We start from the raw sequence: 22127 nt of genomic DNA, 5'->3' as shown, positions 1-22127 counted from the left end.
TCTGATATGATCCACAGTTAAAAACACTTGTATGTATGCATCCAAAATGCTGCACCACGAGTACTGACAGGGACTAGAAAGAGAGAGCATGTTTCTCCTATACGGCTTCCCCTCATCAGCTCCCTCTTAAATCCAGAACTGAATTTAAAATCCTGCTTCTCACATGACCTTATACTATCATATATCCCCATTAGAGCACTTCACTCTCGCACTGCAGGCCTACTTGTTGTTCCTAGAGTATTTAAAAGTAGAATGGGAGGCAGAGCCTTCAGTTTTCAGGCCCCTCTTCTATGGAACCAGCTTCCAGTTTGGATTTGGGAGACAGACACTAGCTCTACCTTTAAGATTAGGCTTAAAACTTTCCTTTTTGCTAAAGCGTATAGTTAGAGCTGGACCTCGTGACCCTGAATCCTCCTTTAGTTATGCTGCAATAGGTGTAGGCTGCTGGGGGACTCCCATGATGCACTGAGTATGTCTTCTTCAGTCACCTCTCTCATCTCTGGCTCTGTTCCACAGCATGTCTTTTATCCTGTCTTCCTTCTCTCACCCCAACTGGTCACGGCAGATCGCCCCTCCCTGAGCCTGGTTCTGCCGCAGGTTTCTTCCTGTTATTAAAAGGGAGTTTTTCCTTCCCACTGTCGCCAAAGTGCTTGTGCATAGGGGGTCATGTGATTGTTGGGTTTTCATCTCCATGTATTATAGTAGGGTCTACCTTACAATATAAATTTAAAGCACCTTGAGGCGACTGTTGTTCTGAGTTGGTACTGTATAAATGAAACTGAATTAAATTGAATTGAGGTCATTTGAAGAGAAGTGGAAAAAATCGAACAAGCAATGATTAAAACAAATCACACAGACCTTATAGACCTGGGTTTAAACCTGTTTTTTAAGTCTTTTACTATCGGGGGCAAATAGACATAAGAGCAGTCCAAAGGTCATTTATTGTTGAAAAATTGGAAAAACACTATGTGGGCAAAGGGGCGTGATAACAGGCTCTGCCAGCTTTCAGATGAAACAGTAATACTAAGAAACATCTGAAAAATAAACCAGATTAAGCCGTCATGCTTCAAGCATTACCAGACTCATTGAAGCATTCTGTGGAAAAGGTGGTATTTGCAGAAGGTGTGACAAACACTTCAGTGCTAGTCTGGACGCAGCGTTTTCAGTGGGAGAAACGTTTCATCACTCATCCAAGTGACTCCTTCAGTCTCAGCTGACTGCAGGTTTCCCCAATGACTGAAACCAGCCCACAGAAGGAACAATGGACTGGGAGGTCAGTGGTGTTTGATCAGTGGGCCTTGATCAGTGGTTGTTGATCAATTGTCAGGAGAATTTGCATAATTATGATAAAGAAACTGACCTCCCAGCATTAAAAATTTGATTTAATTTAATTTATACCAACAAAGTGACTCTATTTTAGGACCAAAGTAATTATCACAAGACACATGAGCCATAGACGTCCAGGGTAACTGGTGACCTAAAGAGCCTAAACCCAGTAGGCATCTCTTTGTTTGAGGTGATAATACTATTTAAAAATTCATGTATATAATTATCACTATTAAAAAAATGTTGTATTTTACTGTATATAGTAACCATCTGTAAATATTATAGGATTTTGGCTTTTTTTAATGCGCTGATATAATATATCTCCAATTCACTTTTCTAGCTGTCAGTTGTGCTGCTGTAACAAGTGAATTTCCCAGTGTGGGATTAAATAAATTTTATATTTATGTATGTTTGGTGTCCACTCTGGGCATCAAATGCATCAATAGCTTCTATACCTGACGTCGTGTTTGGTTATATCATCTGACTCTCCACTGCAATCGGCATACTATTGCATTTGAATGGCATACATCCTATTTTTAGTGAGATCTATAAAATCAACCACAAATGGTTTCAAGTTGGTACACAACACGGATTGTAGCTCCAGTTTGTCTTTAATGGTTGGAACCCTCCTGAAAAAGATTCATGTGTGTATGAGTGAGTAAATGAAGTCTCCCATGAAGAAATGCGGCTCTCAATGATGTCCCATTTTGTTCTTCATAGTATGTTTAATCTGAACTAAACGAAGGCTCGGCTATTTACTGGTTATTATGTAAGGTAGTTTTAGAAAATACATTGATCTGAGGGTTGTCATTGTTATATTTGTAGGCAAAGCAAGCACATCAGACTGTAACAGCAGTTATGCTGAGTGTTGAGGTAGCACCGAGTGAAAATTTGGTCTTACTCATGCTCCTGATGCTACTGATGCTCCCAAAGCATTTCGCAAGCCAGCCAAAAGATGTAACAGTTCTAACTCAGCGGCTCCTCCTGATGGGACATATCTGAAACACCTCACCTAGGAGTGTCCAGCAGGCTTCTAGCTGGCCTAACAAACTCATTTAATCACACTGATAATCTCCATTTGGCAGCGAAATACATTTTAGCTCGCTTGCTGACAAAAAAAATGTACTTACACATACCAGTGTATTTATTCTATCACCACATGACCTGTGCAGCTGCAGAGCTTTGCTGTTTTTGAGGGATTCGTCTTAAATTCAGTTTTGCGCACACATTTTCAGGTGTGCTTTTGCACGTCTTTGCAACAAGCGTGGTGAACACAGAGTTGTCGAAGACATGACTGAACCCAAAGAATCGGTCTACTACATTCACTATTAAACATTTACTTAAGTGACAAAAAATCATAAACTGTTTTCAAATAAATGAAAATTGAGAGATTAAGAGATTATGATTGTTAATTAATGCATACAATGAAGTTGCCGGACATGCAGCTCCATTACGGTTTACCAAGAGAGGCTGCAGCAGCCTCAACATTACTTCTTCCAAATAAAAACCAGACCAGAAGTCAGGCTTAGTACACAACCTTGAAGGATGTATCAGTTCCTAAAATTAATCTGGAAGATAGATAAAAGAGGAGGTTTGTGGAGGAGTTATTATCAAGGATGCACAGGTGTTTTTTTTTCTTGTTTTTCTTCTTCTTCATGTCTTTAGTTTTGCCTCCTGTCTTTTTGTTAGTGCCACTGTGTCCAAACCAAGCATCACAGCAGATCTTACTCTCATCTTATAAACCTTTGCTTTCACTCTTTCTGCTATCATTCTGTCACACATCATCCCTAACACAGGTCTCCACCTGCTCCACCCTGCCTGCTCTCTCTTCTTCACCTCTCTTGTGCACTGACCATTTCTTTGGATGGTTGTATTTAAACTCCTCTGCCTTAACTATCTCTGCTCCTTGCATGTTCTGTTTCCACCTGTCTCCCTCTAATTCAGACACACTTCTTTTGTAGAAGCGTTGTCACCTTTAGTGTATATGAGGCAGGGTGCACAGCTGAAACACTTCTCAGAGTTTCTTATTTATTATCACCGATGTCTGACGTTGTGCAGCACTTTATCACATTTAAACAGGACTTGTAAATAAGCTGACTCCGGCCACTGTAGTGGTGCAGACCATCCCCTCTCAAAGTAGGTCATGAGTCAAAGTGATTTACAGTCTGACTCATGACTGTTCACAGAGCCAATCAGAGTCTATGAGGCAGGATCACAGTAGACTGAGCTGCATTGTATCAGGATCAGCCACGTTTTATGTTTGCAGTAAAACATTAAGATAAGGAAATCCAGAGGACAGACTAATAGTGGGAGTGGGATTACATCATTAATGGATAATGTAAGCAGATATTTCATGTTTTAAATCAGTCTTTTATTACACCAGCCCACACTTTATTCAACATCGAGTCTAACACTGATACATGTTTACTGAGTATTATAGTTGTTACAGGAGGTCATCATATAGACTTTGGATTAGTATTAGAATTGAACCTGTAAAAAAACAAAATAAAAACAAAACAATCCCTTCTGTTAAATTTATTTACAGGGACTGTAATGTGTTAATATTGAAACATAATGCAGCTACTTTGTTCCTTTAAATCCCAGCTTCCCTTTGACACCTCAGCCCTGCGAACTCTTTATTGTTCTTTTAATTTGCTTCAGAACATCATGACTACATAGTGTTAGTTGTCTGTATACTGAAAAGCAACAAATAAATAGACAGTTTAATATCACAACAGCAGTGTTGTCCAGGAAGAGGGGGGAAGTCTGGCATCATGACTGAGTACTGGTCAGTTATTTCCGTGTATATGCATGTGTAAAGGATGAAGGATGTTTCTGAGGAACAGAAAGTCACACGTTCCTCCCTCGTGAACCCAGGTCGCTGGACAGTTTCAGAGTTTTGACATCTATACTTTTATCTCCTCCTCTTCTTCACTTAATTCGTGAGACGCTTCGCGGCTTTGGGAAATAGATTGGTTTGTACCGCTACTGCTCCTCCTCACTCCCTTCGTGAAGGATCCTCCACCGTAGTGGCGGGACAGCACGTCAGCAGCCTTCTGGAACCTTTCTGCCTCCATGACAGGCTCCGATCTATGAGGGGACCGAGCGGACGCATCCGGTGTCCTTACAGACTTCCTGTCCTCCTCCTCTGTCAAATCAGACGTACCAGAGCACCGCCTGTTGTTTGTGTCCTGCCCGATTGACCCGCTGCACACGGAAAGGTCAGGTGAGGTGACTAGAGGGGTCTGCACGGGCGTCTCTGTTAGCGAGCTGTTGTCGTCTCCCTCCTCACCCTGCTCTTCCTCCCCTGCCTCTTGGCTGTGATTGGATATCCGAAGGCGGTTGGGGTCGTCAATCAAGCCCAAGACCTCAGCCATGAGAGAAGGGCCGAGGTCCACAGTGAAGGAAGTGAGGGAGTCCGAGCGCGTACGTGTTAGCCTGCCACTGTCTGGTGCCGAGCCTTTCTGCGCGTTTCCATCATGGAATTGTCTGTCGATGCGGGAGAGGCGCGGCAGAGTGACAAACCCAGACTGCAGACCTGCAAACAAAGACAAAAAGATGTGAATTAATTATATTACCAAATCAAACGAATCCTTTTTTTGATCTGCGAACAAGAACAAACATAGGCTGAACCTCAGCTGATCATGAAATGACCACATGTTGCTTAAGTTGCTTATATCTGCCTACAATTACTACAAGCTGCTTTATAACACATCTCCCCTCCAGCTCCTCCCTGCAGTGCCATATACTGATCAGTGTCATATCTGCTCTCTACTCTGATCAGTCTGTTGGTCTTCTGCTGCTGGTCCTGCCTCCAGCTTTCCATGTATGCACATGTGAGGTGAGGACAGATCCTCGCTGCTTTTTACACTTTTTGAGTTACTTCAAAAACAATTATCTTTGCAGTCTGAATATCACGATCAGAAAAAGAATAATGCCTGTATGTTAAAAAAAATAATAATAAGCTTTAATTCTTGTGTGAGCTGGAGGTTATGTTCTGCAGTTTAGCTCTCTGACCAGAAGGGGGCAGCATGTAACAACCCACTGGTAATGTCAGGCTCCACGGTGCCTAACCAACGATAACTCACGCCGTCGTAAACACTGTGAATTAGTGTCACCATCACTTACTGTTAACTGTCAGTCAGCAGAAATGCAAGAGCAGTGAAGGGTGTTAAATGTTTTATAATGGAAGTCCAGCAACGTTAGTGAAGTGCTGGTGATGTTTGATTGATTTAGTTTTAAATTATATGTGTAAAAATTTGAGAAATAATGTTTAAGAAAAAAATCCAGACTGCAGAGCATCAGTGAAAAAACTATATTTGCAAATGACAACAGAGGGCGAATTCAAGACTGATAAGAAAAAGCTCGTGCCTTAGCTCACTGACTCTCTCTCTGATGGCTTACATCATCAACTTTGTGTGCATTCCTTATGAGGTGGGTAATAAATCTGGAGAGCAAAAGGGGATTTCCAGTCTCCACACTGCAGACCGCTGCCTGATAAGCTCTGAACACTCAGCAGATATAATGAATGGTGTGTTTATGGCGTTCACTGAGGCACACGCACACAGAGATGACAGGAAAAGCCCTGCGAGTCTTTCTCTTTCTTCCAAACCAGCTGTGTGTATGTGTAAGTGTGTGTGTTTATGGGCCTAATTGTGTACAGGGGTTGCCTTGGTGATTCCAAATGATTCAGAAGATGCCAGCGTGTTTACCGGTTGTCCTGGAGGAATGTGGGAATGGTGCTGAAAGAAGGGCAACCTCACCCTCTGTATTTATAGTCAAAGTCTGCTGGAGAGTGAGCTCAGACGACAATGAGAAATTGTATCATAGTAACAGTTTGAATTTGAAGAACATAGTTCATCTTGAATATGACAGCATGGCTTAGATACTGGCTCGCTGCCTGGTTATTTTGGAGCATCACATTTAATTTTCTATATAAATACCTTTTGCAGGAACTTCTATCTCAACAACAAATTGGCTGTGATGTTAATGTGGCATTGGAAAGCTTCTAAAAGACTAGAAGATCATGACGTCAAACTCATATAATCACCTTGGTTTGTGCCCCTCCTGCCAATACTAATCATTCTTATGCTACAATAGAAAACTTTGTCCCATGTGAGGTGAGGCGAAACCACGAGTTCCACATTTATCAAGGCTGTCAAATGTCAAATGTCAGACCAAGTACAAAAAAAAACCAGACGATGCTGATGTGTCGTAAAAAATAATAACTACAATTTCAGCAACAGGATGCAGTTTTTCGACATTCAGTCCGTCTGACTGGACAAATGTGGTATTCTCTATCCACACAGCTAACAGCACTGCTACTCTAAAACATGCTCTGGTTACATATTGTATTGTTTTTTGTAGTTCTATCCTCTCTGGCTGACCACACAAACTTCTCTACAGAGTTCAAAGGATTAAAAATATGCATCTGCTGGTGTCAATACAAAAACATCGTTCATAGAACTAATTATTCCAGTCCTTTAACAGCTTCACCGACTTCCTGTAAAATACCACACTCAGTCTAAGATTCTGCTTCTTACTTTAAAGTCTCACCATAGCATCGCACCTCCATTCCTATTTTCTCTCTGATGTTCTGCACACTTCCCCTCCTTTATATACTCATGGGATCCCTCTGTTGATCTCTTTAAACCACCTGCTCCTCTGACCACCACAAACTTTTGTGGAGCTTTTTTCTTTGGAATTCTCTCTTTTAAAGCTTCCCTGCTCTGTTTGATCTTTAATTCTATGATGTATTAACTTTTAATTTTGTTTCCACCTGTTATTTTATGAATACTGTGCCTTTTGGCATTTAATCGCTCAAAACCTTCAAATGTCAAGGCAATGTTCGTAGGCATGTTTTGACACATGTAGTCTAGCCTCTGTAGCCTCTGTAGGATAATAAAAACTAAAAAGATCAAGAATGTGTGTGAGATAAAGGAGGGGCTGAAGACTAAAGTATATTCATTATTATAAGAGGTAACAATTCTGGTTATCTTGCTGGGTTTATTTGTGAGGTTTCAGAAATAAGTTTCAAAATAAGCTTCTGTCACAACCTCACAGGTTTATCTGACGTAACAGGAACAAGCAATTTGTAAATGGATAGTGCTTCTAATGGCTTATATTGTGACCTTTGACCTTTTCAGCCAACTGTGCAGTCCCACTGTCAACACGAGCGCACGCAGTCTGTGCTCGAAGTCGATTAATCTGTGCCGCCGTAGCTCGTGTGACACTCTTTCAGATAACACGCTGCTGCCTTCTTAATAAACCGTTATATTTGCGTATGATCGCCGCCTCTACATTTTCTCTGCTCACTTTTAATGACGATAATCTCACCGCTAAGATGCTTTACATAAGTCCAGTCCCATGCTGGAAGTGTTTATCTGTATTATCTCACCATATGTGCAGAAGGAATCATCTGTTGAGCTGATGGAGCTGGGGAACAGCACCCTCTGCAGGCACCCATTAGATGAGTCTATGTTCAGCTGGGGCAAGGAGATCGCATTCTTGATGATAGGTGAGATATCTGGCGGCGGGGAAGACAAATCGCGAGAACCCCCTCGTGGCCGCGGACCAGAAGTCTTGCGCACATGCCGAAAGGTGCGTGTGAAGAATCCTGTTGTTTTGGAGCTGCTCGCTGAGTCTGGACTTCCTGGCTCCCTGATGCCTCCGTAGTTGCTGAGGAAGGAAGTGTCGCCAAACACATCTCCGCCACGACCGACGTGCATGGTGTGGCGGAAATCTCCCAGCGGTGGGCTGATCATGTCCACAGAGAGGTCGCTCTTGAAGCGACGTTTCCCTTGAGAGCCAGACACAAGGCCTTTAATCCCTGGCAGCTTTCCAAGACTCATAGTGGCAAAGAAAAGTTGCGTAATTTCCCTTTAAAATTTGAATGGAAACGCCTGGACTCTGATTACACGTCAGTCAAGTCTGAAATCCAGTTTGGGGTCCACTGGAAAAAAAAAAAAGAAGGAAAAATTGAAAAGCCTGGACAGCGAGGAGAGAGAACAGAAATATGTGGTCGTTCAGTCAGCAGAGAATGTGTGTATAATCAATTCTCAATACAGTCACAGCCAGCTATTCATCCACTGCCTGCCCCCGGCGTCCTTTTACATCTCCACTCTAAGATGCCAAAATGAATGTAGAGCCATCCCCGTCTATTTCACCCTCTCTGTCTCCACTCATTCACCGCTGCTTTTGTCCAAAATGACCAAACGTACTTCTACTGCGCAACTGTAGATTTCGGTGATGACAAAATAACAAAGATAAACGTCAAACCACGCTTCCTCTGGTTACCTCAGCCTGAGAGCATAAGGCTGACTGAGTAGTTATTCAGCAAATTAAGAAAAGAAAATCACTTCACAGCTGAAAGGACACTCAGCTGTCAGACAGCTGTTTGAAAACAATAAACCAGGCTGGTTTTTATAGTGCTTTCACTTAATTTAATCCTTTGTTTACTCTTGAAGAACTTAAATTTTGCTTGCACACATTAAGAGAATTGTGTCACCAGGAAGTCTTATGAAGGTGTGCTTAATTTCCCTTTTATGAGGCTTTTACACAGAAACAAACAGCAGACATTAAAGGGTATAACAGAAATATTACTACATTCCTTCACTTGACGTACTTTCTCTTCTCACTATTGCTGATAGCCTAAATTAGCCTAAATTTGAGACAAACACTTGAGTGTGTGCCTGAGGTGTTACTCAGGTCTCTGTGGTTTCTAACCGCACTTTAGCAACCCATGAACATTGCATGCACACGGGGCAAGCAGTGATGAAATGCATGCATCCTGAATCACTGAATGGAAATTGTCAGTCTTTTGCTTTTATTGGTCAGTGAGCTTTATCTTGCTTGAGGTTCACAAGCTTTCAGGTACTTTCTGTAAAGACTCAAAAAATACAGCTGAAATTTAACACTGCTGCATTTCCGATATTGCTTACTGGCATTAAGTGTTTGTTCTGAGAGGGTCTTAAGTGTCTTATCCACTGCGCTGTTCTCCACTTGTCTTCCTTAGTGTCCGAGCAAACAAAAAACAGAGCGTCCGCTGCCATGCACAGTCTACCGCTGAAAAGATTTATCCATGTGTGGCACCACACTGTCCACAGGACATCCTGTCCCCAGGCCTTGTCGCCCGGCTTCTTTGTCCTCTGTTCCCTGTTCCCTGTGCACCCAAGAGGTAAAACCTTTTGAGAGCCAACGAAAGCAATCAGAGCAAAAGAAGAAGGCTGATGCGCTCTTGGAAAGGGCAATAAAGTTAAGCGGTGTAATCCAGTAACTGTTTCGTCTGCATCGTTCTGGGAGAACGATAAAGCTCCTTCAGGATTGTCCGTGCACTGGATTAGCTGCTAATCCCTTCTGTCTTCCCTCCCTCTCGGACTCCCTTACTAGCCTTCTTCAATCCACTTAGGACTTCAGTGTTTGCCAGGTAGGTTTTCATTCAGTTCACATGGGGCAAGCTAAAGATTAGGGAGAAAAAAGGAGAGAGATGAGAGTTACACGCAAGACCAAACCCTAAACAAGGAGTTTTCAGGCAGACATAAATGCATCAGAGCTCTAATATGTTGCACTGCTGGGATTATTTGCTGGGAAGTCTGTGACCGAACTTGACAAATAAAACCTGACGGGGAGCTTACAGAGGTCTTCTGTGTGTACTTAGACTCACCTCCTTACCCTTTACACACTTTTGTAGTTTAGAATCTGATTTAGTTTAATGTTGAAGCAGTGACTCGACAGGTGGGGAAATAATCAGCTCTTTGAATAAACGACTCTCCAAAAACATCCGAAGGTCCCCAGGTTCTGTTTTTCCTGGACACACTTAGAGGACTGTCTTCCTTCCTGCTGAACGAATGAACCCAAGGCAAAAGGAGCACTAGTAATCTCCAAACACGAGACCTTTCAACAACACAGCTAGCGATGGATTAACAGCACAGGCTGCAGGAGTTACTAGCCGAGGCTGCTGCCAGGCCAATCTGGAAGTGTGATCTAAGAACTTAAGTAAGATGATGGCACCACGCTTGCTGGGCATAGGTATGAACTAAGATCGCTTTCTATTCATTTTTGGTTACTGATAGAGTTCCAGCACAAAGATTTTGAAACAGATAACATTTACTGACCTGAAGAAGGGAAAGAAATCAGAGGAAAAAGTGGACATATTTGCAGAAAGAGCCAATATCCATTCATACAAGAAGAGGGAAAGTCTGGGGATTTGACCACTTCTGATCTCTCAGCTCAGCTTAATAATACTTAGCTTTAGTGATTTGGGCCTGTGCAGCACAAGAAGGTGAGTGACAGATAACCATTAACCTCAGAGGCAAACATGCAGTGTAGATGACAACACCAGCCTTGGAAAGAGTTGGATTGGAAACTGCTTTGTGCTGTTGGGAGTTTTAGATTAAATCCCCAACTTTTGAATTCCTTCAATTAAAATAAAAAATATGACTAGCTTTTTGTTTTTATTCCTATTTCCTAACACATTAGTATTACATATGAACGAGTGGAGCACCCTTTCAGGCAGAGTGCAACTTGTGTTTTTGGAGCTAAAATTTACAGATGTCCCATAAACACATCACGTGCAGTTTTGAAAACAGGGACGTTAGGAAGATTCAGTCGCTGCAGTAAATGCTTGTGTCTGTGTGATTGTGGCTTCAACATGTTGCTGTGTAGAACAGGCAGAATGGTTTGCAGCTTTCTAAAAACTGCTGATCCAAACATGTCCAGCTTTCTTTGTGGGGAGCAGAGTAATGACATTTAAAAAAAGACAACTTTATGGCCTGTCCTCACTTTCTACACCCATTGAAAAAGACTTTTTGAGAATTCGGACTAAGTTTTAGGTTTGGGTTTAGAACTAGGCCGGGGTTAAGTTAACAATTTTGTCAATTTGTTCTGATGGTTAAATTTAGAAGTAAGAAGCTTGGCAATTATTTAATGTCAATTATCGCAAAGATAACTAAACAAATGTGCACCTGTGTTTCTATGTGCCCCTCCCACTACACACAGAGTGGAGCAGCTAGCAGTCACTCTAGGGCAGGGTTGGAGTGTTAACTTTTCCAAGTTAACCACATTAGAAACTGGGACTGTTGTGGAGGGCTGCATCAATGAACTCAATTCAATTCAATTCAATTTTATTTACATAGCCCCAATTCACAGTCATAGCTGCCTCAATATTCTGCTTATTATGAATTTTATCTCTATGTAAGCATTTTTGGTGCAGCCATCCACAACAGTCCCAGTTCCACATGAGGCCCGTTTGGCAAAATTAATTGCACACCCCTGCTCTAGAGTAAACGCTGCATAAACACTGGCATCATGGAACAACTTTTCGCGTACATATAAGAAGCACTGGTAGAACTGGCCTCAAACTCGGTGCTGCACTCACTCAGGTTCCTAGCGATGTTTGACAAGGACCATATGAATCGCTATCGACGCAAACGAAAAGCAAACACAGGGACAAAGTCTCCTTGAATTATTACTACTAAGTGTGTTAATCAATCACAGCTTCTCATGGTGCAGCTATTATGTTTCTCCAGCTCTTCTAGCTGCCAAATTCTTCTAGGTACATAACAGACTTTTATATAATCTTCTTCCCCCTCCCCTCTTGTGACTTTGTGAGCAGTAATTCAGCTCAGCTCTCCATGTAAAATTAAGTGTAATTCCGGCACATAAACTCAGTTTGGAAACTTCAGTCCTACAATTGGCCTTGTTAGGAACACACAGAAAGACGTTTAGATGTGCTAAACATGCTAATTATCCCTAAATTGAACCTGCGGGCATCCGTAAACAAACCTGTTTCACATGAGCGGCCGGGCTGATTGCAGACACAGTGGCAAACATGCAGGTCTGAAAAGTGTAATGGGAACAGCGTGCAGCTGGGAGAGCAGACCGGACGCCATCAATTATGTGCATCAAATAAAGGATCTGGGGACGCTGATGAGAAGCACATTTATACCTCCGTCTTTAAGTGTGTGTCCCCCTCGGCTTCTATTTTAGGCTTTCACTTTAATTAATCTCACTGTCCTTTGTCTCTGTCTTTCCCTATGTCACAAAAACACACACACTGTCAAACATGCTTCCTGTCTCTGTCAGTCACCCAGCTGCAAGTGGAATTACCGCGTTAGTTAAACATCTGGTACCACAGACCCACAAACTGCAAAAATGGGCTCTGGAGACATCTGAGAGGCTGGCAGCGAAACATGGTCGCATGTAGACTTATATGGAGATGCAAGGCTGAGTCAGAGTGGATCAGCTCTGAAGTTGCTTCCTCCCCTGGACCGGAGGGCCGTCGTCCTCTTAGAGCACTGCACCAGCAAACTGCGGTTGAGGTCAGAGCACCCTGACCATTACACACAGCTCAAAAATACAGCATGCGCTCACTTTACAAGGATCGACTGCTGCAACGTGGCAATGCACTTCACGGCCTGCCATGAGGGTGTCTGTGCTGCACACGTTCAAGAGCACTATACATGATTTGACTCTGTCAGTGATGACTGAGAGGTGTGACATCTGGGTTTACGCTGATTCAACTGATATCACAGTGCGTACATGGAAGCGCTCACTTGTATATGACCTTTCTTTTCCTTCCTCTGTCGCGTACCTTGATGTTCTCTTGAGTCAACAAAACTTGTGCAGAAACACTGAAGATAACAACACTAACACTCCCCGACGGGTTCACTAACTTATTTTTTAGTGCACAAATACTGTGAGGAAAGCACTGCAAAACAACTGCAGGGTAAGCAAACACATCAGTCACTGTGGCCTTGTTTAACACTCGCCATCTGTCACTAGTTTCATGAATTCCTTTTTTTATGTTTGGGACTTGGGTCAACAAAACTCTGGGGAAACAAGGCCCGGCAACAGTTACGTGCAAACACGTCTGATTCTCTTTGAGAGCATCGCCTGACAAAGGCTATAATGAAATCTGCCAAACTTCCATCAAGCAAACACAATGAGAAGGTGCAGTTGATGAAATATTAAACTGGCAGTTTAAAGGAGTAATTATTAAGCACATAAAGCATGTTTAGTTCATTGTCCTCGTTCACTCACCATCCTCAAGAGAGGTCAGCGATTAACACAGGCCCAAGCCTCTGAAAGGACTCCAGTTGTTTAGATGGTTGAAGGGCAGCCTCTCTAACAGTGACGCCAGCTCCCTGACAGGCTGCCAGCCCAGTGATCTGAGACCTGGCACAAATCTGGGACAGTTGTTCTGTGGCTCAGCTGGAGGAGAACACCAACCAATTGATTTAAAACGCTTAAACCAAACAAAATCTCACCACCTCAGTGCACGTTAAGGGCTTTACAGTCACTTCTGTTTTAATTTGATTAAAAACACAAACCACCTCTGAGTTTGTGGGAAGTGACGCTGTTAAAGAGGATGTACAGAAAAAGTTACGCAAAAAGTCACTTCAAATGAAGTGACTGACAAGCTCGGGGATACAGAGAGACGTTTACTGAACAATGATGCTGCATTTGGATTGATACACCTGCAATATATGAACGGTGTGAAGCTTGGATAGCGCTTTTTGTTTGTTTCTTTGTTACTTTGCAGAGACAAACGGACTCTGTCATTGGAACAAAGGCGTGTAACAGGTTATTACAACTGAATAAGACGCAAAAGTGAAACAGCTCCATGCTGTTCTTCTCATACACTGAATGCATGCCTAAAAACGCACACACTGGAGCGTAAATTCATAGGAACACTTTATTCAGACCGCGTAACTGCACCTCGGCTATAACTTTTGCTGTTCTTATCGCAGGCTCATTAGCAGTTCTCGGTAAATTTCAAGCCACATGCACAAAGCCATTAACAAACTCCCTCGATTAATCTTACCTTAGAGAAAAGAAGGGAAAAAAACGCAGAGAGCGGATTCTAAAAAAATTCGAGGTTACCATCTATTTTCGTTTTCATCCTGCTCGGTTTGCGGCGTGCACCGTAAGTTTCTGCTGGGACATCAGTGCACCGCAGCAGCGTAGCGGATCCGTGCTGGTGCTGCTGCTGCTGCTGGCAAGTGAACTGGAAGGGGATGGGGAGGAAGAGGAGAGAGAGAGAAAGAAGGGTGTGGGTGGAGGTGGTAGGAGGACCTCGGAAGTGTGAAACCCTGCCTTATGCATGTATGTTATAGGTGAAGCAATGCAAAGCTAAAACCTGACCGAGAAGGATCAACATTAACTCAACATAAGAGGAATGAAAAGAAGAAAGAGTGTGAACAACGTGCAGATCTGTTCATCAGGCTTGTGATAAAGCAGAACGACTCAAACAGCAGAAATAGCTGACACAGTCACAGGCAGGTGTGAGCCTCATGGAGGGCTGGAGGCTTTAATAAGAAACTATAGTGGCCGTACCCACACTGTCCAGCCACTGTGAGGTTATACTTATAAATATGAGCACATGTCTAGAAGTTTTGCTCTTGTTTATTTTATTTTTTTTAATGTGCATTTACTTCCTGTCTGAACTCATCTGCATCTTTGGCCCTGCCTTTGGGCAGGAAGCAGTAACTCTTTATCAAAAACATGACCTGATATGTGCAGCAAATACACAGACACATGCACACGCCCAGACCTTTATTCAGATTTCCTCATATCTGCATAGATGTCATCTGTGGGTTTGTGGCTTTTTGAGGAGAAAAAATACACTCGTGGCCAAGCTTATGTGGGCATGCAACTATCTGTTTGCAGGTAGGTGTGTGATTGTGTGGGATATCTGTGTGAACAGCTCTTTAACAAAGCACATATCTCACACATATATCCACAGCAGACACAGAATAATTCTTTACTTTAAATCTGTTAAACCTTTGCTTCAGTTGACATCCATCAAACTCTTTAATATGACTTTTTAGAAGAGTTTTGGTGCTTCTTATTCTCACTAGTTTTGCTCTTTTAAACTGAGATTCAGAGGTTAAATTATCCCCGTAGGTCCACTAATGCCTACTTATCACTCACACCAGCTGTTGTAGTCCCAGAAATGAAAAAAAAAGAAAAGTCTAAAGATTTGACTGGATAAACAGAAGCCCAGATGTCTGATCTGATTACCTTATGATGTATATATGACAATGAAAAATCATTTTGAAACCTGCAAAATACGATCTCATTGCAAATGTTAAAGAGCAAGATAAAAAAGGGGGGATTGTGGGAGAGAAGCTGATAGCTCAGATGAAGTTGGTAAAGGGGAGGCGCTTGAAGAGAAGCAGATGTGATGAAGGGAGACGGTACTGCGGACGGATACGAGACAAGGTTTCATCACTGCTGTGTTAATCTGAGTGGTTGAGCAGCTCCCACTGACAAGTATCACAGGCTCTCTGATGAGCAGTGGAAAAAAAAAAGAAACAGAAGACAGAGGGAGTGAGCAATAACAGGAAGTCAGGCACCATAAACTATTGTGCTGAAAATATTGTCTCTGCTCAGGAGTGTTTGAGATCACGTTTTGAATTCTTGCACAAGCAAGCTATGGCAGAAATGGGCTCAAGCATGGATTAAAGAGGACAAACTGACCAAAAAAAACCCACAAAAAACACACACAAAGCTTGTGGGAAAAAGAGGAGGAAAGAGAAGGGGGTGAAGAGGAAGGAATGCTAGTCAAACAGGATGAGAAGTCTCAGACAGACGAAGGCTTTCTGCACAGGAAATGGCTTTCTCGCAAATCAGAGAGGACGCCAAGAAGTTAAAACTCCTTTCAGATGCTGAAATTCATTTAGCAGTTAACGTCTCACTATCGCCATCGGCCTGTCAGTGTAATGAGCTCATCCAGTATAAACACATTTAAACAAATTAGCTATGGTTAAATATAAGGGTGATTTCACTTTGCACTTGGCTCCTGATTGAGAGACCAGATACAGGGTAGACTCCTGATCTCCACAAACCCAGATGTGCGTTTGTAGAAGACTCTGAAGGTGATATATGGAAGGTTTAAAAGGGACAAAAAAGAAGCTGATCTCTCTGTCTTTGCTGGATCTACGCTCCTGTTTTGGATGGATTCAGGCCTGCCAGGAAGCTGAGTGTTGGCTCGGAGACAATAGAGTATTGTAAAGCAAATCCTCAGTGCTTTCTAGGCTGCAATAAAACAACAGGCATGAACACAAAGACGCATGCTGAAACACTTTGTTTTTAGATACCGGGGTTTAAATTTAGGAGAGCCGTGTTTTTTAAGACAATAACGTCTGACGCAGATTATCTGTTTATTCTATTCTATAATTATACTGAGATCATTCCCTGGAAACTTTGCAACAAAAAGTTTCTCACCTTTTGCATCACATCAGCATTTTTGCATCAGAACTTTGTTAAACTCTTCCTGCAAAGTAATCTACCTCTTAGCTGTTGATCCACTAAGTCTCCAAGAGAAGCCCAGAGAGGCAAGCCAGATGTTTTTTTATGATGATGCAGATCTTTTGCAGGTTCTTTTTAGAGGTCAAGGAAATTATATATAAATAAAAATATTTAAAACTACCAAAACACGCAAAGGCTTAAGGTTGTGAGGGTTAATTACAGGACTTTTTCTGTGACCTCCTGCTAGAAAGCCATCTCTGTTAGTAGTCTCACACAAAGCAATGCGCCCCAGAGATGCTCTAACATGGGTTTGTGATGCTAAAGAAAAAATATGAGAATAATGAGGAGTAATTGGTAAGCCTTGACATTTGGCTTGAGCTAAAGTTGAACCCCAGTGTCCAGGGCAAAATTCCAGTATTTGACCCACACATCTACCCCTCCCACGTTCAGGGACGTTGCTCTTTAGTTCTTCAGCAAAAGCCATGGGGTTGTGCAATTCATAGTTTTGTGGTTAAGTTTTACAAACAAACACTTTAAAAAAGAAGAACCACAAAGAAGGAAAGAAAGCAGCTTTTTCACCAGTTCCTGAGAAAACATTTTTCCTCAACCAGTTTCTACCAGTTAAAAACAAAGAAGTCAACAAATTATCCCGGCTGAGCCCTTTTCGAACCTTAATTTATGTCTTAAAGGAAATAAATAAATTTAGATCAGACTGAAAATGTGCCTAATAACAATGGTGATTTAAAATGTGGGGAGCTTTTATATGAGTGGGGTATCACACAATTATTGGTGCGTTTCTGCAGTGTGCTTTAGAAAAACAAGAATCTGGAGTACTGAGATCTCTTAAGACATTTCAATGCATTGCATCACATAGTGTCCAAAAATTCAATTTGCATGTGTGTGCTGCATGTCTCTGTCAATTTTCTAAAAAGTGTGCATGCATGTATGAAGCTTTACTTTGCTCTGTAGGAAGCCACACTCCAGCTCAGTGATTCTCACCTTCTGCAGTGACAGAAAACAGCATAAGTAAGTGAGGGCACAGTTTTGTGCAGGGATATTGCATGACCTTTTTAAAAGCCAGGAGGAATCATTAGAGATACAAAGACTCAGCAAGAGTTAATCTCTTGTCCCTTTATGTCTGCCTGTGGAGACAGATGACGGTGCCTAGGAGCACCGGTGAGAAACCAGCCACTGTTCTCACAGAAATAGTTGCTCCTGCTCAGCGCGTACACCCAGATGCTGAGCTGGATATGAAAACAAAGGATATGTCAAAGATTATGAGCAACAACTAGATGGCTTCTTGAAATCTTACTGAATAACTTAACCCAACTAATACTCTCTCCAGGAGGGTTGATTGTCCTGTTGGTGAGTTTCATTGATGCCAGTTAACATGAAAAAGCCAGTGGTATGTGACCCAGCAGCAGGTGTGGCATCTGTCAAACCTTTGACCTTGGACAGAAAACAATGACACCCATATGCTATCTCTGCTTTTGTCCTCTTCAACTTTACATAAAGCACAGAAGCAGGAGCTGCCACAGAAAATAACACCGGGCATGTTGACATGTGAGCTTAAATACTCAGAAAAACGAGTGGAATCCAAAAAGACCAGAAAAATATATATAATGTGTATTGTGACGGTTTTATTACTATATAACCCTGATTCTGTTTTAAGGCAACTTTTAGCATGCGGTTATAGCAAAAGATGCCTTTTTAACACTGCGTATCTGAAAATTGATGTGCAGCGGTTTGTAAAGTTGTCTGTGTCTGCATTTCAAATGTGTGGTGAAGCTCAGATTTAGACAGCCCTGTTACACCCTGTAATTCTACTCAAACCTCACTGCCCTGGAAGGAGAGTGACAGGAAGAGGAGCAGGCCGGGGCGCCAGTTTTCACTGGCACCACAAAGATGTTTGTGTGTGCGTGTGCGAATATTTGTCTGTGTTGGTTTATCTAAATGTGAAAACAGACTCTAAGCAGCATAATGGGTCAATTAAGGATGATTGATGCCGTGTTTTAGTGTGGGGGAAAGGTTACATTTAGTGGTTGACGTTACTTTTGGACTAAACTACCTTTTTTTACTACTAGAGCGTACATTAAGAGTTTATATTTGCCTTTCACACAGCTCTAGATGTGTGCGTCCGTTTGTGTTGTATAATCCCAACTACAAACCAAAGACATTTTCCTCTTCTTTCATTCCAGCAGCTGCAAAACAGCCTGACCAAGACCAATAATGCATGATTTGTATAAAGAAGGAGACACCAAATTGATTATGCACTGTGTTGTGACTACAATACTGGCAAAAGAGCCAACCGCCATTTATATTTTGCCAGGAAAAATATATGGAAATACATATGCCCCTACCAACCACAACCTGGGACTACCTCAAGTAGACTAGTATACTATTTTCCAGGGAACACTGTTGGAACACTTTTTTTTTTTTGTCTATCCTGTTACCTATTTAATATTACCTTATTGTTAGGGCTGTTTTTGTTGTGCATCTGCACTTTATTGTTGTCAATGTCTACGCATGGGACAGTGTGAAACGTAATTTCAATTCCTTTGTGTCAGAGATTTACAGTTAACAAACAGTCAGGTGAATAAACAACAATGAGACACTTGTGTAGGTTAACGTGCTGCACGGGTGAAAAGCTCAGAGCAAATCACACCGAACTGAAGTATTTGTTTATTTTTCGTTTATAGCAAGTACATTTGAAGAAATTGACAAATAAAGTTTTCTATTCTATTCTATTCTATTCTATTCTATTCTATATGCAAACATAGAGTTTGTACAATTCTAATGAGCTTGAAAGTGAATATTTGATCTATTTGGCACCTCTGTTCTTTAAGTAGTCTTCAGGAATAGTTCTCCAGGTTTCTTGAAGGACATCAAAGCTCTTCTTTAGATGCTGGCTGCCTTTTGTTTTGTTGCTTTAATAATGTTGAGGTCCGGCCTCTGGGGAGGCCAATCCATGACTGATGTCAGTGTTTATTGTGTGTTTTTCTATCCCGGTAGTGTGTTTGGTATCACTGTCACGCTGACAAACGAATGAGACACGTTCTAAATTGTATTGCATACTGGATAAAAGTCTGACGGTACTTTTCTGTGTCCAACATTTTTGACGAGAATTGAAATATTTCAATTTCTATTATCTTTAGCACTTTTCATAAATTCAACTAAAGAAATGGGAACAAATTATTTTTAACAGGCTGCTAATTACAAAGTGTCTAAAAGTTATATTTTTGATAAGTTGACACAACACTGGTACAAACCTCGATGTGCCACGTCAGGTACAAGGACTGGACTAAAAAAATGAGTGAAAAGCAGCAAATGTCTAAAGAAAACTGTCACAGACTTTCAGGAAACCCAGAGAACTATTGCTCAAGACGCCTTGAATAAAGTATAACAAAGTCTGGCTCCTTGGAAGCTAAATATAAATGATGTGTGGCACAAGACCTTTGAGCAGCACTGTGTATAATAATATTTTACAAAAGCAGGTCAGTTTAAGGCAATTAAAAATACCACCATAACAAGAAGGTTATCAGATGTCATCCCACACATTGTTTTTCTAGGCATGATGTTTGCTTTGCTAAGAATTTCTTCCTTCACTCTGATGTTCTGGTGATTATCGATGTTGATTCCATGCTAAACAGGAAATTGCATATAACTGTGGGATATTTACAAGATCTCATTAAGCTATGCTGGAGTTCCCACATTAGAGGAAAAGCAAGTGTATTTCTTGGTCGTGGGAATCTAATCAGGCTTTTTTTTTACAAATCTATCTTCCTCTTTACCAGTAGGGAATAGTTGCTACACATCATTTAATATTAACCTAATATTAATTTCTCACTTATAAACTTTATCTTAAAGTATCCCTTATCAGCAGCCTGATCAGTCAGGGGATCTTCTGTCACAATCTTCTGCCTCCAAAGGAAGCATAAATCACATGTCATCAGATTTAAATCTGTCTCCGTTACTCATGCCCCCGCGGCTCGCTTTCTCTGCCTCTGTTTTCTAAAAAAGCCAGAAAAGATGCATTCTTTGTGGACACAAAGGGGTGATTCTGTGCAGCCGCCAGCCTTGAGTCATCGGTGGGGTCAGCTGCCGGGTGAAGAGCCAGGCCTGTTGTGTTCTGAGCAGGAGCGGAGAAGAACAACACAGATGAACCCAACAGAAATCAGCATTTTTGAGATGTTTTCATTCTGTTCTGGGTTCTTATTGCTTTAGCTGAAGTTGTTGGATCAGTACCGCATTCTTGTGGTCACGATAGTGCATTTTGCTTTTCAGATGTTGAAGCATGCACTTTTTTTTTATTCATAAAAGAAAAAGTCAAAGAGAAGAAAAATTAAATATGTGTAGTGAACGTAGGAACTCTACGCAGACTATTTCTGTCTGACTGAACTTCCACAATATCACACATTCCGGCATGAACAAACTGTGGGGTCCGGTGCCGTCATCAATGGCTCCTCTGTGCCGCTGTCACCTCAGAAACAACAGGAATGCTCATTCACTGCAGCCCTCCCTCACGCCGCAGGCCAAGGCCTGAACCGAGAGTTAGGGATTGGGCTGTCTGAAGAAGAAAGCTGATGACAGACAGGAAGGCGAAGTGAAAGAGAAAAGGGAAGAATAGAGAAGATAAAAGAGTGGGCAAGAGGGAGCACAAAAGAGGGGGTCAGGAAGGCAGACAGGCAGAGGCAAGATATGACTTTTTGACCTATAAGTACAGACGGGTGAAACTGAAAGTCAAAGAAAAATGATACACCAGAAGATAGAAAATAGAGGGAGGAAGCTGATTTCCCCACCTAGCTTCCTGTAATGTATGGGTGTATGAATACATATTTTGGTATCTCATTTACAATCCCCTGTCTGCATTAACCCACGCTGTCTCTCAGCAGGACCACAGAGACCCCAAGCCCAGAACTGGGGACGGAAAATAACCTTCTTCTGCTGGCCCCCTGCATTTCCTCTCTGAATTATACTGTAACTGAAGGATTCATTTCACATGACAATCCCTGAGTGAGCCCACTTTAAGTGTTAGCTGCCCTGAAAAAGAAAAGAGTCTATGGGTGGCTTTATAACCATATGTTTTGTTTATGTCATATATGTTAAAGATGTACTTAAATTTAGTTTAAAGGGAAAAATGAACACAGATGTCATAAAGTCTTTTACTGCTCCTCTACTTCCTTATATATGACTGGTAATTGCCACCTATCTACACACTGATTTTCCACACCTCCACACCTTCCACAGGCTTGTTACCTCTTTTCTTCCTGTATGGATGAGTCAGGGTTCCCACTTATTTGAAACCCTGATTCATTAGACTATATTTACTAAGAGATTTGGAAGATACCGAGGACAAGCCCAAACAAAAGTTTGAAAAAAGTCTGAGAATGAAACTGTGCGTCACTGTATTTTGGGCAAAATGCTCTCTCAGGTGTCCCTTGTCTTGGTGACTAACCTGCTGAGCTCCAGGGCAGGGCTTCCTGCAATAACAACCGTCTCCCCTGTAGTTTTAAAAGGTAGCAGGGTTTTTTTCCTTTTACTCTTGTAGC

General features: G+C 41.8%; 1 protein-coding gene across 2 annotated transcripts; it reads right to left on the bottom strand.

The window, feature by feature from the left end:
- Positions 1–3430: 3430 nt before the first annotated feature.
- On the bottom strand, positions 3431–14322 carry cdc42ep1b (CDC42 effector protein (Rho GTPase binding) 1b). 2 transcript variants are annotated; one of them, XM_085453594.1, is made up of 5 exons: positions 14150–14322; positions 13366–13536; positions 9267–9782; positions 7724–8278; positions 3431–4864 (listed from the first exon to the last, which is right to left on the bottom strand). In XM_085453594.1, the coding sequence occupies exons 4-5, from the start codon at positions 8175–8177 to the stop codon at positions 4233–4235; spliced, it is 1086 nt and encodes a 361-aa protein (XP_085309720.1). In that variant the 5' UTR covers positions 8178–8278; positions 9267–9782; positions 13366–13536; positions 14150–14322; the 3' UTR covers positions 3431–4232. The 2 variants fall into 2 exon arrangements, with proteins under 2 accessions (XP_085309720.1, XP_085309721.1); XM_085453595.1 differs by lacking the exon at positions 13366–13536.
- Positions 14323–22127: the final 7805 nt, after the last annotated feature.

The sequence above is a fragment of the Copadichromis virginalis genome, linkage group LG4 (assembly GCF_057382275.1).
Source record: "Copadichromis virginalis isolate Kocher_CV1m ecotype Utaka linkage group LG4, C_Virginalis_male_GT1.1, whole genome shotgun sequence".
In the NCBI taxonomy this organism is placed as follows: domain Eukaryota; kingdom Metazoa; phylum Chordata; class Actinopteri; order Cichliformes; family Cichlidae; genus Copadichromis; species Copadichromis virginalis.
This window is presented reverse-complemented; position numbering and strand designations above follow the sequence as displayed.